The sequence below is a fragment of the Salmo salar genome, chromosome 04 (assembly GCF_965601325.2).
Source record: "Salmo salar chromosome 04, fSalSal1, whole genome shotgun sequence".
Lineage (NCBI taxonomy): Eukaryota > Metazoa > Chordata > Actinopteri > Salmoniformes > Salmonidae > Salmo > Salmo salar.
This window is the reverse complement of record NC_138294.1, coordinates 968,272-984,583: the sequence shown is the minus strand read 5'-3', so window position 1 is coordinate 984,583 and position 16,312 is coordinate 968,272. Positions and strand designations below refer to the sequence as shown.

At 44.3% G+C, this 16,312-nt stretch overlaps 1 protein-coding gene across 4 annotated transcripts in view; it reads right to left on the bottom strand.

Annotated features, from left to right (window-relative positions):
• The window catches only part of rgs12b (regulator of G protein signaling 12b), a 104,972-nt gene extending 89,047 nt beyond the window's left edge, over positions 1–15,925 (bottom strand). For 2 of the 4 annotated variants that reach the window (XM_082973970.1, XM_082973973.1), the window contains exons 1-7: positions 14,982–15,069; positions 12,473–13,784; positions 12,000–12,226; positions 9,834–10,031; positions 9,056–9,295; positions 2,875–3,066; positions 1,637–2,341 (exon numbers count right to left, since the gene is read on the bottom strand). In XM_082973970.1, coding sequence (XP_082830096.1) covers positions 1,637–2,341; positions 2,875–3,066; positions 9,056–9,295; positions 9,834–10,031; positions 12,000–12,226; positions 12,473–13,181 — 2,271 coding nt within the window. In that variant the 5' untranslated portion in view covers positions 13,182–13,784; positions 14,982–15,069. Of the gene's footprint in view, positions 1–1,636; positions 2,342–2,874; positions 3,067–9,055; positions 9,296–9,833; positions 10,032–11,999; positions 12,227–12,472; positions 13,785–14,617; positions 14,934–14,981; positions 15,070–15,772 lie in introns of those variants that run through there. The other 2 variants (XM_082973971.1, XM_082973972.1) reach the window with 2 other exon arrangements.
• Between the last annotated feature and the right edge of the window lie 387 nt (positions 15,926–16,312).

Below are 16,312 nucleotides of genomic sequence, written 5' to 3'. Positions count from 1 at the left end.
GCAGAACAGGTGGTTGTCAGTGAGAAGGAAGCAGAACAGAACAGGTGGTTGTCAGTGAGAAGGAAGCAGAGCAGAACAGGTGGTTGTCAGTGAGAAGGAAGCAGAACAGAACAGGTGGTTGTCAGTGAGAAGGAAGCAGAGCAGAACAGGTGGTTGTCAGTGAGAAGGAAGCAGAACAGAACAGGTGGTTGTCAGTGAGAAGGAAGCAGAACAGAACAGGTGGTTGTCAGTGAGAAGGAAGCAGAACAGAACAGGTGGTTGTCAGTGAGAAGGAAGCAGAGCAGAACAGGTGGTTGTCAGTGAGAAGGAAGCAGAGCAGAACAGGTGGTTGTCAGTGAGAAGGAAGCAGAGCAGAACAGGTGGTTGTCAGTGAGAAGGAAGCAGAGCAGAACAGGTGGTTGTCAGTGAGAAGGAAGCAGAGCAGAACAGGTGGTTGTCAGTGAGAAGGAAGCAGAACAGGTGTCCATCCCTACATATATTTAATCAATAATGGATGGTTTGATTCTGGAGTCGAGGCCAGGGACAGGGGATGGGAAGCATCCTAAATCACACCCTATTCCCTGTATAGTGCACAACTTTTAACCAGGGCCCATAGGGCTGTAATCCCTTGCAAAGATATTCATACCCACATACAACACCTGTAATGTCCCTCAGTCAAATATTACATTTCAAGCACAGATCCAACTATAGACCAGGGATCTTTTTGTGTCAGAGAGAGAGGAGTCTGAAGACCAGACTTAAATGGTTTTAAAAGGTGTGCTGGAGAGTACCAACAGGAGTGCACATTTTTGTTCCAGCCCAGTAGTAACACACCTGACCTGATTCAACTAATCATCAAGCCACAAACACTGAGGTACATGTGTAGAGTCTAAAGAGACAGAGAGACAGAGAGAGAAATAGAGAGAAAGAGAGATACAGAGAAATAGAGAGAGAAAGAGAGAGAGAGAGAGAGAGAGAGAGAGAGAGAGAGAGACAGACAAGCAGAGAGAGAGAGACAGAGAGAAAGAGACAGAGAGAAAGATACAGAGAAAGAGAGAGAGACAGAGAGAGAGACAGAGAGAGAGAGAGAGAGAGAGTGAGAGAGAGACAGAGACAGAGAGAGACAGAGAGAGAGACAGAGAGACAGAGACAGAGAGATTGTCAGTTAGAGAGAGAGAGAGACAGAGAGAGAGAGACAGAGAGAGAGAGACAGAGAGAGAGAGAGAGAGAGAGAGAGAGAGAGACAGAGAGAGACAGAGAGAGAGAGAGAGAGAGAGAGACAGAGAGAGACACAGAGAGAGAGACAGAGAGAGAGAGAGAGAGAGACAGACAGACAGACCGAGAGAGTTGTAGGGCTAGCACCTGTGGCCAGACATTTCCAGACAGTAATTTTCCACTCCAGTGGTTTGATCCAGTCTGTTTTCTCACGTTGGGTTCACTTCTAACAAGCTCCCTCCACAACCCAGACCACCAGCTATTATTATAGTAGAATATGATGCAGGAGCTTTACAATACAGCACCTAGCACGCACACACACACACACACACACACACACACACACACACACACACACACACACACACACACACACACACACACACACACACACACACACACCTCTCCAACACCACCATGACATACTGTATAACTCTCTTACCTTTTTCTCCCCGTCTTTCCCATTTCCACGTCTCTTCCCATTCTGCTTGGGCTCTCTGAGTCCTTTCTCTCCAGCCGCGGCGCCAGGCCCAAACAGCTTCTTAGCCCACTCATCCTTCTGCGTGGCCAGCCTGGGAGGCTGTGGAGGCAGGGGCAGGTCCCCGGCTGGTAGAGGAGCCCTGTAGCGATCCGCAGGTATCTTGTTCATGGGTGGAGGGAGGGTGCTACAGTTAGCTGATGACCAGCCATCTGTTGACTCAGCATAGGACTCCTGATCACTACACAGCCCTCCTTGTCCCTGTGTTTGTCCTGCCTGGCCTGGTTGTCTCCAGTCTCTTAGGACATGGACTGGTAACCAGCGTTGAGACTGATGGTGTTGGGGCTGGGCCAGGCTCTGCTCCACTCCTCCTCCTCCTCCAGGTCCTCCCCCTCTACCTCCCCTCTTCCCTGGCGGGTAGTGGTGGAGTGAGGGGTGGGAGGAGTGGGGCCCTCGAGGGGGAGGAGGAGGGGGGAGAGGGGGGCCAGGGACGACACCGGGAGGGACTTGGTTCCAGCCCGGGGCCGAGGGAGGAGGAGGGCTGTCCCAGTGGCGTGGACCGGGGTTGTGATTATGGCCTCCCAGGTCAACCAATAAGACACGGTTACTCTTCTCTTCTGGCAGGAAGTTACCGATGCCGCTGTCGCTGTTGCTACTGGTGCTGTGGTTCTGTTAATAACAATAATAACAATAACAATACAAATAATAATAACAACAATAATAACAATAATAACAGCAATAATAATAACAACAATCATAATAATTACAATAATAATAATAACCATAATAACACTAACAATAATAATAGCAATAATAACACTAACAATAATAACAACAATAATAATAATAATAACCATAATAACAACAACAATAATAACAATAATAATAATCATTGAAAAGTGATGTATAAATAACATTTAGACCAGGATTTCAAATACTTTCTCTGTGAAAAATATTTATAATACTTCCTCTGTGCCTTGTTGAGCTTGTCTGGCTTAATAAACCAATACTAAACCAATAGAAAAGTCCCAAAACAGCAAACCGGCCCACATGACACTCCAGACTCCAGAAAACAGCGGTAGTATTTAAACATTAAAGTTCTGACAAAGCTCTACAAAACTAAACTGGACAGTAAAGAAAACAACATCCATTTGGAATGAAGGTGAAATAACAACAGATGGTAACAGTACTAACAACTGTACCTGCTGTGGGTCGTTGTCCGGATCAACGAACGCCCGCGCCCGGACCCCCTCAATGTTCTCCCCCATGTCCCGGTAGAGGACAGACACAAACTGGAGCAGAGGCTGGGAGGTAGGGGGGAACTCCAGACACCCTCCTGTGTCAGGGTCAGGAGTACACTCAAACCCAAACCTCCTGGCCACACCCACATGGAACTGGAGGAAGGAGGAGGAGGAAGAGGAGGAGATGACTTTATTGTCCATCCAACTGCTTATTCCAACCCCTCTGAAAATATGGTATTTTATCATATTTATGGAAGGGTTTTATCTATAGTAGTGAATTACAGTTGACATTAATATTCAGTTTAAAGTCTGAGTCGTTATCAAAAGAAAACAACTCCTGAATCCCATTTAGCCTTTTTTTCCTCCCCCTTTTTGTTGTTGAAGAATTTAAACCAGTAAGACCTCTTTATCTACTGGGAACATTCCAGAACCAGTAAGTTCTCTTTATCTACTGGGAACATTCCAGAACCAGTAAGTCCTCTTTATCTACTGGGAACATTCCAGGACCAGTAAGTCCTCTTTATCTACTGGGAACATTCCAGAACCAGTAAGTTCTCTTTATCTACTGGGAACATTCCAGAACCAGTAAGTGCTCTTTATCTACTGGGAACATTCCAGGGACCAGTAAGTCCTCTTTATCTACTGGGAACATTCCAGAACCAGTAAGTTCTCTTTACCTACTGGGAACATTCCAGGACCAGTAAGTTCTCTTTATCTACTGGGAACATTCCAGAACCAGTAAGTTCTCTTTACCTACTGGGAACATTCCAGGACCAGTAAGTTCTCTTTATCTACTGGGAACATTCCAGGACCAGTAAGTCCTCTTTATCTACTGGGAACATTCCAGGGACCAGTAAGTTCTATTTATCTACTGGGAACATTCCAGGACCTGTAAGTTCTCTTTATCTACTGGGAACATTCCTGGACCAGTAAGTTCTCTTTATCTACTGGGAACATTCCAGAACCAGTAAGTCCTCTTTATCTACTGGGAACATTCCAGGACCAGTAAGTTCTCTTTATCTACTGGGAACATTCCAGAACCAGTAAGTTCTCTTTATCTACTGGGAACATTCCAGAACCAGTAAGTTCTCTTTATCCTACTGGGAACATTCCAGGACCAGTAAGTCCTCTTTATCTACTGGGAACATTCCAGAACCAGTAAGTCCTCTTTATCTACTGGGAACATTCCAGGACCAATAAGTCCTCTTTATCTACTGGGAACATTCCAGGACCAGTAAGTCCTCTTTATCTACTGGGAACATTCCAGGACCTGTAAGTTCTCTTTATCTACTGGGAACATTCCAGAACCAGTAAGTTCTCTTTATCTACTGGGAACATTCCAGGACCAATAAGTCCTCTTTATCTACTGGGAACATTCCAGGACCAGTAAGTCCTCTTTATCTACTGGGAACATTCCAGGACCAGTAAGTCCTCTTTATCTACTGGGAACATTCCAGGACCAGTAAGTTCTCTTTATCTACTGGGAACATTCCAGGACCAGTAAGTCCTCTTTATCTACTGGGAACATTCCAGGACCAGTAAGTCCTCTTTATCTACTGGGAACATTCCAGGACCAGTAAGTCCTCTTTATCTACTGGGAACATTCCAGGACCAGTAAGTTCTCTTTATCTACTGGGAACATTCCAGAACCAGTAAGTCCTCTTTATCTACTGGGAACATTCCAGGACCAGTAAGTTCTCTTTATCTACTGGGAACATTCCAGAACCAGTAAGTCCTCTTTATCTACTGGGAACATTCCAGGACCAGTAAGTTCTCTTTATCTACAGGGAACATTCCAGAACCAGTAAGTTCTCTTTATCTACTGGGAACATTCCAGAACCAGTAAGTTCTCTTTATCTACTGGGAACATTCCAGGACCAGTAAGTCCTCTTTATCTACTGGGAACATTCCAGAACCAGTAAGTCCTCTTTATCTACTGGGAACATTCCAGGACCAATAAGTCCTCTTTATCTACTGGGAACATTCCAGGACCAGTAAGTCCTCTTTATCTACTGGGAACATTCCAGGACCAATAAGTCCTCTTTATCTACTGGGAACATTCCAGAACCAGTAAGTTCTCTTTATCTACTGGGAACATTCCAGGACCAGTAAGTCCTCTTTATCTACTGGGAACATTCCAGGACCAGTAAGTTCTCTTTATCTACTGGGAACATTCCAGGACCAGTAAGTCCTCTTTATCTACTGGGAACATTCCAGGACCAGTAAGTCCTCTTTATCTACTGGGAACATTCCAGGACCAGTAAGTTCTCTTTATCTACTGGGAACATTCCAGGACCAGTAAGTTCTCTTTATCTACTGGGAACATTCCAGGACCAGTAAGTCCTCTTTATCTACTGGGAACATTCCAGGACCAATAAGTCCTCTTTATCTACTGGGAACATTCCAGGACCAATAAGTCCTCTTTATCTACTGGGAACATTCCAGGACCAGTAAGTCCTCTTTATCTACTGGGAACATTCCAGGACCAATAAGTCCTCTTTATCTACTGGGAACATTCCAGGACCAGTAAGTCCTCTTTATCTACTGGGAACATTCCAGGACCAGTAAGTCCTCTTTACCTACTGGGAACATTCCAGAACCAGGAAGTCCTCTTTATCTACTGGGAACATTCCAGGACCAGTAAGTCCTCTTTAACTACTGGGAACATTCCAGAACCAGTAAGTTCTCTTTATCTACTGGGAACATTACAGGACCAGTAAGTCCTCTTTATCTACTGGGAACATTCCAGGACCAGTAAGTCCTCTTTATCTACTGGGAACATTCCAGGACCAGTAAGTTCTCTTTACCTACTGGGAACATTCCAGAACCAGTAAGTTCTCTTTATCTACTGGGAACATTCCAGAACCAGTAAGTTCTCTTTACCTACTGGGAACATTCCAGGACCAATAAGTCCTCTTTATCTACTGGGAACATTCCAGGACCAGTAAGTCCTCTTTATCTACTGGGAACATTCCAGGACCAGTAAGTCCTCTTTATCTACTGGGAACATTCCAGAACCAGTATGTCCTCTTTATCTACTGGGAACATTCCAGGACCTGTAAGTCCTCTTTATCTACTGGGAACATTCCAGGACCAATAAGTCCTCTTTATCTACTGGGAACATTCCAGGACCAATAAGTCCTCTTTATCTACTGGGAACATTCCAGGACCAATAAGTCCTCTTTATCTACTGGGAACATTCCAGAACCAGTAAGTCCTCTTTATCTACTGGGAACATTCCAGGACCAATAAGTCCTCTTTATCTACTGGGAACATTCCAGGACCAATAAGTCCTCTTTATCTACTGGGAACATTCCAGGACCAGTAAGTCCTCTTTATCTACTGGGAACATTCCAGGACCAATAAGTCCTCTTTATCTACTGGGAACATTCCAGGACCAGTAAGTCCTCTTTACCTACTGGGAACATTCCAGAACCAGTAAGTTCTCTTTATCTACTGGGAACATTCCAGAACCAGTAAGTCCTCTTTATCTACTGGGAACATTCCAGGACCAGTAAGTCCTCTTTACCTACTGGGAACATTCCAGAACCAGTAAGTTCTCTTTATCTACTGGGAACATTCCAGGACCAATAAGTCCTCTTTATCTACTGGGAACATTCCAGGACCAGTAAGTCCTCTTTATCTACTGGGAACATTCCAGGTACCAGTAAGTCCTCTTTATCTACTGGGAACATTCCAGGACCAGTAAGTCCTCTTTATCTACTGGGAACATTCCAGGACCTGTAAGTCCTCTTTATCTACTGGGAACATTGCAGGACCAATAAGTCCTCTTTATCTACTGGGAACATTCCAGGACCAATAAGTCCTCTTTATCTACTGGGAACATTCCAGGACCAATAAGTCCTCTTTATCTACTGGGAACATTCCAGGACCAATAAGTCCTCTTTATCTACTGGGAACATTCCAGGACCAATAAGTCCTCTTTATCTACTGGGAACATTCCAGGGACCAGTAAGTCCTCTTTACCTACTGGGAACATTCCAGGACCAGTAAGTCCTCTTTATCTACTGGGAACATTCCAGGGACCAGTAAGTCCTCTTTATCTACTGGGAACATTCCAGGACCAGTAAGTCCTCTTTATCTACTGGGAACATTCCAGGACCTGTAAGTTCTCTTTATCTACTGGGAACATTCCAGGACCAGAAAGTCCTCTTTATCTACTGGGAACATTCCAGGTACCAGTAAGTCCTCTTTATCTACTGGGAACATTCCAGGGACCAGTAAGTTCTCTTTATCTACTGGGAACATTCCAGGACCAGTAAGTTCTCTTTATCTACTGGGAACATTCCAGGACCAGTAAGTTCTCTTTATCTACTGGGAACATTCCAGGACCTGTAAGTTCTCTTTATCTACTGGGAACATTCCAGGGACCAGTAAGTCCTCTTTATCTACTGGGAACATTCCAGGACCAATAAGTCCTCTTTATCTACTGGGAACATTCCAGGACCAATAAGTCCTCTTTATCTACTGGGAACATTCCAGGACCAGTAAGTTCTCTTTATCTACTGGGAACATTCCAGGACCAGTAAGTTCTCTTTATCTACTGGGAACATTCCAGGGACCAGTAAGTCCTCTTTATCTACTGGGAACATTCCAGGGACCAGTAAGTCCTCTTTATCTACTGGGAACATTCCAGTAAGTCCATTTGTTGATACTGATAGGATCAGCTTTCTCCATTTAAATCTTACCTTAACATTATAATTATTTCACAATACTGACAACGGATCAGCTCTTAGAGAGATATTACCACCAACGGCTGCAAATATTGAGGTGTCTTATTCTAATGCTTACCCAATAAAAATGCATTAAATCCCAGATTTGGCACATCATTGCACAGATGTTAGGCTCCATATCATGAAATATATTGAGATAAATTACAGACAGTAGCCTACAAGCAGCAAAATAAAAGTCAATTAATTGAACATCAAATGTATTTTCAATACGACTGTAATAGTCCTACAGCCTAGTTTATATCTATTTTAAATACAGTCATCTGGGTTTTCATTTGAAGCATATTTTTATACGTTGCTTGTTTGTATCAATCGCAAAGGAATTGTCAACTTGGTATTTGTTTGTCAATTTTGTTCTGAACATATCGGCGGTCACGCAGAGACGGATAAACCATGTGATTCTATGTTTAGTGGAGGTCGTCTGTGTATTAAATGACGCGGGAGGGCAAAAAAAACATCTATCTACACATTCAGCTGTTCCACGCGTGGTCTGAGGCAGGTGTTAGACTACCAGTGGTCTGAGGCAGGTGTTAGACTACGAGTGGTCTGAGGCAGGTGTTAGACTACCAGTGGTCTGAGGCAGGTGTTAGACTACCAGTGGTCTGAGGCAGGTGTTAGACTACCAGTGGTCTGAGGCAGGTGTTAGACTACCAGTGGTCTGAGGCAGGTGTTAGACTACCAGTGGTCTGAGGCAGGTGTTAGACTACCAGTGGTCTGAGGCAGGTGTTAGACTACCAGTGGTCTGAGGCAGGTGTTAGACTACCAGTGGTCTGAGGCAGGTGTTAGACTACCAGTGGTCTGAGGCAGGTGTTAGACTACCAGTGGTCTGAGGCAGGTGTTAGACTACGAGTGGTCTGAGGCAGGTGTTAGACTACCAGTGGTCTGAGGCAGGTGTTAGACTACCAGTGGTCTGAGGCAGGTGTTAGACTACCAGTGGTCTGAGGCAGGTGTTAGACTACCAGTGGTCTGAGGCAGGTGTTAGACTACCAGTGGTCTGAGGCAGGTGTTAGACTACCAGTGGTCTGAGGCAGGTGTTAGACTACCAGTGGTCTGAGGCAGGTGTTAGACTACCAGTGGTCTGAGGCAGGTGTTAGACTATGACTGTTTTCAAGTGTAACGTTAATAACGATGGGTTTGGGAAACAGCTGGGAGTTTTAACGATGCTCCAACGAAGGTTCTAACCATGAACTTAGCCTTAAGATGCTTTTGGGAAACCGGGTCCAGGAATATAGGACCCCTCAAAAATATTCAAAATAACTTCTAAAGTTTCATAAATGGTATGTTTGTAAATGTTCAAATCTGTCAGTTTAATATGGATGTTATTATTAGCTGGAGAGCATTGAAACAGTTTGTGGGTATTCTTTCTTCTTAGACCTTATGTCCAACCCTACCTGGTGATGGCAGAGTTCCGGGTCGACTATGAACACGTGACAGGAAGTCCTCAGCCCGCCCTCTTCCTCCCGGTTACCATTGCCATAGTGACCGTCGTCGTCATGGGTGGCCTGCATGGTGACCAGTCCGAAGAAGCGTCGGTCGTCGGGGCAACAGGCGCTGAAGGCTAGCTTCTCGGCAGGGTAGGTAGCAAGGACCTGTCTCCTGTCACTGCACAGCCGCACACAATCGTGCATCACCTGGGAAGAACAACATATAACAAAAATACAATCCCTTCTATTTTAGAAACACACCGTCCTCTATTCCAAGAAGAAGAACACATTATTGTCCTTCTTTCCCGAGGAAACAGAGATTGTTTGTTTTTGCAACAACGACCCGAGACCCACAGGGTCAAAGTACAATTTAGTGATATGACATCTAAACATCTCAATGAACCAACCCAAACAAACCAACCATTCAATCAATTAACCAACCAAAACCAACAAACCAACCAACCAACCCACCAATCAATAAACCAACCCAAACCATCCAACCATTCAATCAATGAACCAACCCAAACCAACAAACCAACCATTCAATTAACCAACCCAAACCAACCAACCATTCAATTAACCAACCCAAACCAACCAACCATTCAATCAATTAACCAACCCAAACCAACCAACCATTCAATCAACTAACCAACCAACCAACCAACCAATCAAATAACCAACCAACCATTCAATAAACCAACTAACCCACCAACCAACCATTCAATCAATCCAAAGCGACCCGTACCTTCATGAGGACCAGGGAGTGTATCTTCTGTTCAGCCCTGAGTCGTCTCATGCTTCCTCTGATGGCCTGCAGACTGTCACTCTCCAGACTAGCTCCTGTAGAGGCCAGCTCTATGGAGCCCAGGTACCCTACCATCATACCCACGTTCAGGATACCCTCACTGGGCTCCAGGCAGAAGTCCTCCCCTTCCACCTCCACCTGGAAGGTGGAGAGACAAAATATATTGTAAAAACATTACTACAACATTCACTGATGTAAAACCTAGCTGATAATGTAGCTGTGTAGGTATCAAACCTAGCTGATAATGTAGCTGTGTGGGTATCATACCTAGCTGATAATGTAGCTGTGTGGGTATCATACCCAGCTGATAATGTAGCAGTGTAGGTATCAAACCCAGCTGATAATGTAGCAGTGTAGGTATCACACCTAGCTGATAATGTAGCTGTGTAGGTATCAAACCTAGCTGATAATGTAGTTTTGTGGTTATCACAACTAGCTGATAATGTAGCTGTGTGGGTATCACACCTAGCTGATAATGTAGCTGTGTGGGTATCAAACCTAGCTGATAATGTAGTTGCGTAGTTATCAAACCTAGCTGATAATGTAGTTGTGTGGTTATCAAACCTAGCTGATAATGTAGCTGTGTGGGTATTATACCTAGCTGATAATGTAGTTGTGTGGTTATCACACCTAGCTGATAATGTAGCTGTGTGGGTATTATACCTAGCTGATAATGTAGTTGTGTGGTTATCACACCTAGCTGATAATGTAGCTGTGTGGGTATTATACCTAGTTGATAATGTAGTTGTGTGGTTATCACACCTAGCTGATAATGTAGCTGTGTGGGTATTATACCTAGCTGATAATGTAGTTGTGTGGTTATCACACCTAGCTGATAATGTAGCTGTGTGGGTATTATACCTAGCTGATAATGTAGTTGTGTGGTTATCATACCTAGCTGATAATGTAGTTGTGTGGTTATCACACCTAGCTGACAATGTAGCTGTGTGGGTATCATACCTAGCTGATAATGTAGTTGTGTGGGTATCAAACCTAGCTGATAATGTAGCTGTGTGGGTATCAAACCTAGCTGATAATGTAGCTGTGTGGGTATTATACCTAGCTGATAATGTAGTTGTGTGGTTATCACACCTAGCTGATAATGTAGCTGTGTGGGTATTATACCTAGCTGATAATGTAGTTGTGTGGTTATCACACCTAGCTGATAATGTAGCTGTGTGGGTATTATACCTAGCTGATAATGTAGTTGTGTGGTTATCACACCTAGCTGATAATGTAGCTGTGTGGGTATTATACCTAGCTGATAATGTAGTTGTGTGGTTATCATACCTAGCTGATAATGTAGTTGTGTGGTTATCACACCTAGCTGACAATGTAGCTGTGTGGGTATCATACCTAGCTGATAATGTAGTTGTGTGGGTATCAAACCTAGCTGATAATGTAGCTGTGTGGGTATCAAACCTAGCTGATAATGTAGCTGTGTGGGTATCATACCTAGCTGATAATGTAGTTGTGTGGTTATCACACCTAGCTGATAATGTAGCTGTGTGGGTATTATACCTAGCTGATAATGTAGCTGTGTGGTTATCACACCTAGCTGATAATGTAGCTGTGTGGGTATTATACCTAGTTGATAATGTAGTTGTGTGGTTATCACACCTAGCTGATAATGTAGCTGTGTGGGTATTATACCTAGCTGATAATGTAGTTGTGTGGTTATCACACCTAGCTGATAATGTAGCTGTGTGGGTATTATACCTAGCTGATAATGTAGTTGTGTGGTTATCATACCTAGCTGATAATGTAGTTGTGTGGTTATCACACCTAGCTGATAATGTAGCTGTGTGGGTATCATACCTAGCTGATAATGTAGTTGTGTGGGTATCAAACCTAGCTGATAATGTAGCTGTGTGGGTATCAAACCTAGCTGATAATGTAGCTGTGTGGGTATTATACCTAGCTGATAATGTAGTTGTGTGGTTATCACACCTAGCTGATAATGTAGTTGTGTAGGGCTCTGGTCAACAGTAATGCACTATACAGGGAACATAGTGCCTTTTGGGACAAATCCCACCCACCCACCCACCCACACCCACACCCACACACACACACACACACACACACACCTGGCATGTTAGTACTCACCTGGAGCTCTGTCTCCTGCAGATGGAACCCGTCCAGGAACACTGAGTCGTCGGACATTAGAACCCTGTCCATCTCCTCCTCAGAGAGCAGGTTCGGGTTGCTGTGGGACCGGCCCCGGCCCTTATGGTACGGGGGGAACTCTGGCTCTGACAGGGGCCTCACAGGCTTGGCCGACGCAGACGAGGAAGAGGAGGCACGGAGAGGAGGAGGAGGAGCGATGACCCTGTCTTTAGGATTAGGTTTATGGTCAAGGTAAGGTTTAGGGTTAGTTTATTTGAGCATGGTGGTACATTATGCAGAAACACACATAAAGGGCCAGTTTACCAGACACAGATTAAGCCTAGTTAGTCCTGGACTAAAAAGCATTTTCAATTGAGACTCTCCATTAAACTGTGTCCGGGAAACCAGGCCAAAATGTGATGTGATACAGTACATTAAAAAACCATGCTATATTAAAACAGGTAGATTGCTACCTTTCTCTGAGCTGCTGGAGGAGTGTGAAGAGTTGTCAAAGATCATGTTAAATATTCCTCCAGACTGCATCTCCGCCACCACCCTCTCTGCCCTGTTAATACCCAGGGTCTTAGAGTCCAACTTGGGCTTGAACCAACCACCACCCCCTCCTCCTCCTCCTCCACCACCGCTGGCACTGTTACCACGAGAACCGGGCTTCACGTTTTTGTTGTTTCCGCCTCCGCTGCTGCTGTTATGGAAACCACACAACTCCTCGTCGCTGGAGCACGAGTCCGCGGCAGCTGCCGCTCCTCCGGCTGGACTTCCTGAATTGTTTCCGTGGCGACGGTTGCGGTTGGTACCACCGTGTCCGTGACGACGGCCTCCCCGGTCTCCCTCGGCGACGACCAGGTGCAGAACCCCCGTGCATCGTCCAATCAGCTTGACGACGTCCTCGTGCGAAGCCTTGGAGACGTTTATGTCGTTCACGGACAGGATGTGGTCACCGGAGCGGAGACCCACGTAGTCCGCCGGACTTCCTTTTAGAATGCAGTTGAGGACACAGGGGCCCTGGCCAGAGAGGGTGAACCCATACCCTGCCCTCCCCCGGGCCACCTCCACCCCCCGGATACGCCCACCCTGGTGGGGGTGAGGAGGCGAGGGTAAGGTTGTGAGACCCCCATGACCTCCATGACGTCTCTTGGACGAGGTGTCCGTCTGTCTGAACATTGTTTTGACTCTTGTTCTGTTATTCAATGTTATTTATCCAACCCTTATGTTACCAGGTAAGTTGACTGATGTTATTTATCCAACCCTTATGTTACCAGGTAAGTTGACTGATGTTATTTATCTAACCCTTATGTTACCAGGTAAGTTGACTGATGTTATTTATCCAACCCTTATGTTACCAGGTAAGTTGACTGAGATCATATTGTAATTTGGGCCTACAACAACAACCAGGAAAGAGGAGAGTGGTTGAAAAGACTGATGTGACTTTTGTAGTCTCAGTTCCATTCAATGAGCTTTACTGGCATGGTAAGTCAATGAGATGTATTGTAAAAGAGAACTGTTGTTTCTTTTGATGAGGCTTAATCCCTCTCCTCTCCTCCCTTCTTTTTCCCTTCTTCTCTATCCTCTCTCTCTCTCTCGTTCCACTGTCAAGGGCTGTCTGTCTCCCTCTAAGGCTTTTCCTCCCTCTCTCGTTCTAGTACTGAGGGATTTGTCAGGATGGTGAGAGCATGACGTCAGCCCCTCCACTCCAACGCCAGCCCTGCCATGCTGGTGCCACTCTCTGAGGATGATGTGACTTGTCACAGGTCAGGCAGGGGTCACCTACGGAGAGACAGGAGGGACAAACAGCACCAAGGACTCATTGTGAGTGATGGTAGCCAATACAACACACAGAGGACAGGAGACAATATAACAACAATCAAGTCACATGTCTGAAAGGAACACATCTGAGACAGCACAGTACCATTGGGGTTGGTAGCAGTGTTTCCCAAACCTCTCCTTGAGTACCCCCAGCTGTTCCACATTCATTGGATGTGTTCCAGTTTATTTTTACCAATGAAGGTCTTGGTGCTTAGTTGACCAGTAGAATAGCACTGGAATACATCAAATAAGTTGAACGGTTGAGGGTACTCAACGAGACGTTTGGGAAGCACTTCCCTGTGGCTCAGTGGGTAGAGCATGGTGTGTGCAACGCCAGCATGGTGTGTGAAATGCCAGGGTTGTGGGTTCGATTCCCACGGGGGCCAGTACAACAACAACAACAAAAATGTATGAAATGTATGCATTCACTGTAAGTCGCTCTGGATAAGAGCGTCTGCTAAATGACTAAAATGTTATAGCCATGCAGGAAAGAAGAGAAGGTCCCCAAGTGTACACTCCTTCAATAAGTCATATAAAGGAAAGAACTATGAGATAAATAAACACCAAAGTAATTTTAAACGCAATCAAAATCAAATTTCTACATGGCATTTAAACGCAATGCCATGTAGAATGCCAAGGAAGGAATACTGCGTTGTACAACACCCCTTGGTGAACGGAAGCACCTCAACCACTGACATAAAACCACACCGGCCCGTGGGTGGGGTTAGAAGACGCTTTGCATTGTCCAATGGGAAGGATGATTTCAAAACCGAGGGCGGTTACTCACGACTCACCTTTCCACAGGTGTTGAAGACAGGAGGTCATACAGTTGCGTGGCAACAAGAGAGCCTCCTCTCCTCACCCTCTAGCTAACTACCTATGTTTACTAACTGCTGATAAACCTACAACTGAGCTAAACTTAGTCAAAGCGAGAACTAGCTAGCAGCTTGTTTGCATGAGAGGACGAGAACAGAGAGCTAACTTAGTTTTAACGTTAGCTGGCTACAGTAGCTAGCTAGGTAGCTATAGCAAGCGTATCTAACAAACTAAGATGATAACGAAAAATTACAAGTTGTTAATTGTATTACTGGCACTGCACTTTCGTCATTTAGGCTTCAGTCTTTGTGTTTATAATGAATATAAAGATAGTTTACAAACTTTGTAATTATTGTCCGTAAATTGCTGGTCAAAAATCCATACACCTAGAAAGTGCATCCACCCGTGCTTAACTACTGACCCGCCTCCGTTTTCCAGAATCTTGTAATGTCAACGAGTAACCATGCCAACGATAGTGTACACAAAACTTTACTGTCCTGTCATTGGTTTACATGGCTGTCAATCATAGTCAGAACTGTGCGCCGAAGTACAAAAAAAAACTAGCTAGAATGATTAAAGTTTGATTGAGAATCGGCTAGCAACAAAAGTATTGTATGCTACAGGTGGCCGAATTCAAATCCCATGTTAACATGAAAATGACATTCACCCAAAGGTTATATCTTTCAAACACAATTATAGTAAAGACTACACAAGACCGTGGCATTCTCCGGAATGTGTTTGCAGACGATACAGAGGAAGAAAGCTATACATTGTTTTCCAAGGCGATTAGAACAGCTGGCTAAAGTGTAACGGTATCGCTGCCGTTGTCATGGTTAGCTACCGGTTCAGCCTAGTTTATTCGCTAGCCAGATGGCTAATTCTGCTAATCTATGTTGCTTACTGTTTACATCTAGTAATATATAATGCGTATAGCTAATTAACTAACTAAATATAATAGCTATAACGTTAACTTAAACGTTTTGTTTTTCTCTGTTCAATATCCTCAATCCACCACCTGGCCAATGCATTTGTTAGCCATAAATTGAAAAACTTCAATCCATGTAGAGAAGTTTACCGTGGCTATGTAACTAGCTAGCTATCCAGTTTTTTAAAAAGTGTTTAAAATTGCTTACAGTTCATAAATGCGGCCCCAAGTATGTTCAGTCCGATCCCATGGTTAGGTTAGCAGTAAGCACTGTAAACAAAGGAAAGACCACTCACTACCAGCTGCTGAAGAAAGACTTAAAAGGAGGTGTGTGTGTGTTTGGGGAGGACGGGAGGAGGGTACTGGTCTGGAGAATTGGGAGCAACTGGTAGTTACCGATGATGAGAGAATATAACCGGACAGTAATACTGACGATGGAGATAATATAACCTGACAGTAATACTGACGATGGAGATAATATAACCTGACAGTAATACTGATGATGGAGATAATATAACCTGACAGTAATACTGACGATGGAGATAATATAACCTGACAGTAATACTGACGATGGAGATAATATAACCTGACAGTAATACTGATGATGGAGATAATATAACCTGACAGTAATACTGATGATGGAGATAATATAACCTGACAGTAATACTGATGATGGAGATAATATAACCTGACAGTAATACTGATGGAGATAATATAACCTGACAGTAATACTGATGGAGATAATATA